Consider the following 739-nt stretch of genomic DNA (forward strand, 5'->3'; position numbering starts at 1 on the left):
GTGTGAACTGGGGCTGGGCTTGTGAGGATGAGTGTCTGGCAATGACCATGGAAGCCTCCTGCACTCGCGTTACAACTTTTTGTGGCTGTTACCGTGGAGCAGATTCTCTCGATGTGTGGGTATAGATTTTTTTCTTTATATCTGTGAATCCTCGGCCTCGGCTATCCTAAATATAGAGGGAAGTTGATATACTTGTATCATCTTTACTTGTGTTTTCTTTTACTCTCCTGGGAATTGAAAAAAAAAAAAACTAACGTACCTTGAAGACGAAGCGGTTTTCGTCGCTTAGGGAGAGCGATAAAATATTGGATTGTGATTAGATGATTAGGTGGTTTGGGAGTTCATTTCTCGTCAGGATAGAGGAATGGCAATGATTCGAAGTGGGATAAGTTCTGTTTAGTTTTATTGTTGTTTCTGAATAAAAAAAAAAAAAGAAATCATCGTTTACTCCTTAATTAAAGGAGAACAGTATTTACAGCGAGAATGCGAGTCAATCTCCCGCAGGAGCTAACATCGCCTCTCGTTGGAGACTCAGTCTTCGACGGCATAGACGGGGGCAGCGCCAACGAAGGGCACCGTGGGCAAGGACACCGTGGGTAGCTCCGTAGGTAACGGGGGCAGCGCCGACAACAGCACCATGGGTAGCTCCGTAGGTGACGGGGGCAGCGCCGACAACAGCACCTTGGGCAACGACACCGTGGGCAGCGCCGACAACAGCACCTTGGGCAACGACACCGTG

The 739-nt window shown here is 47.8% G+C and overlaps 1 protein-coding gene across 1 annotated transcript in view; it reads right to left on the reverse strand.

The window, feature by feature from the left end:
* Positions 1–385: 385 nt before the first annotated feature.
* The window catches only part of LOC119591718 (calphotin-like), a gene marked incomplete in the record, with an annotated part of 1,528 nt that continues 1,174 nt past the window's right edge, over positions 386–739 (reverse strand). Inside the window, 1 exon segment of the mRNA XM_037940466.1 lies at positions 386–739. Coding sequence (XP_037796394.1) covers positions 532–739 — 208 coding nt within the window.

The sequence above is a fragment of the Penaeus monodon genome, chromosome 29 (assembly GCF_015228065.2).
Source record: "Penaeus monodon isolate SGIC_2016 chromosome 29, NSTDA_Pmon_1, whole genome shotgun sequence".
In the NCBI taxonomy this organism is placed as follows: Eukaryota; Metazoa; Arthropoda; class Malacostraca; order Decapoda; family Penaeidae; genus Penaeus; species Penaeus monodon.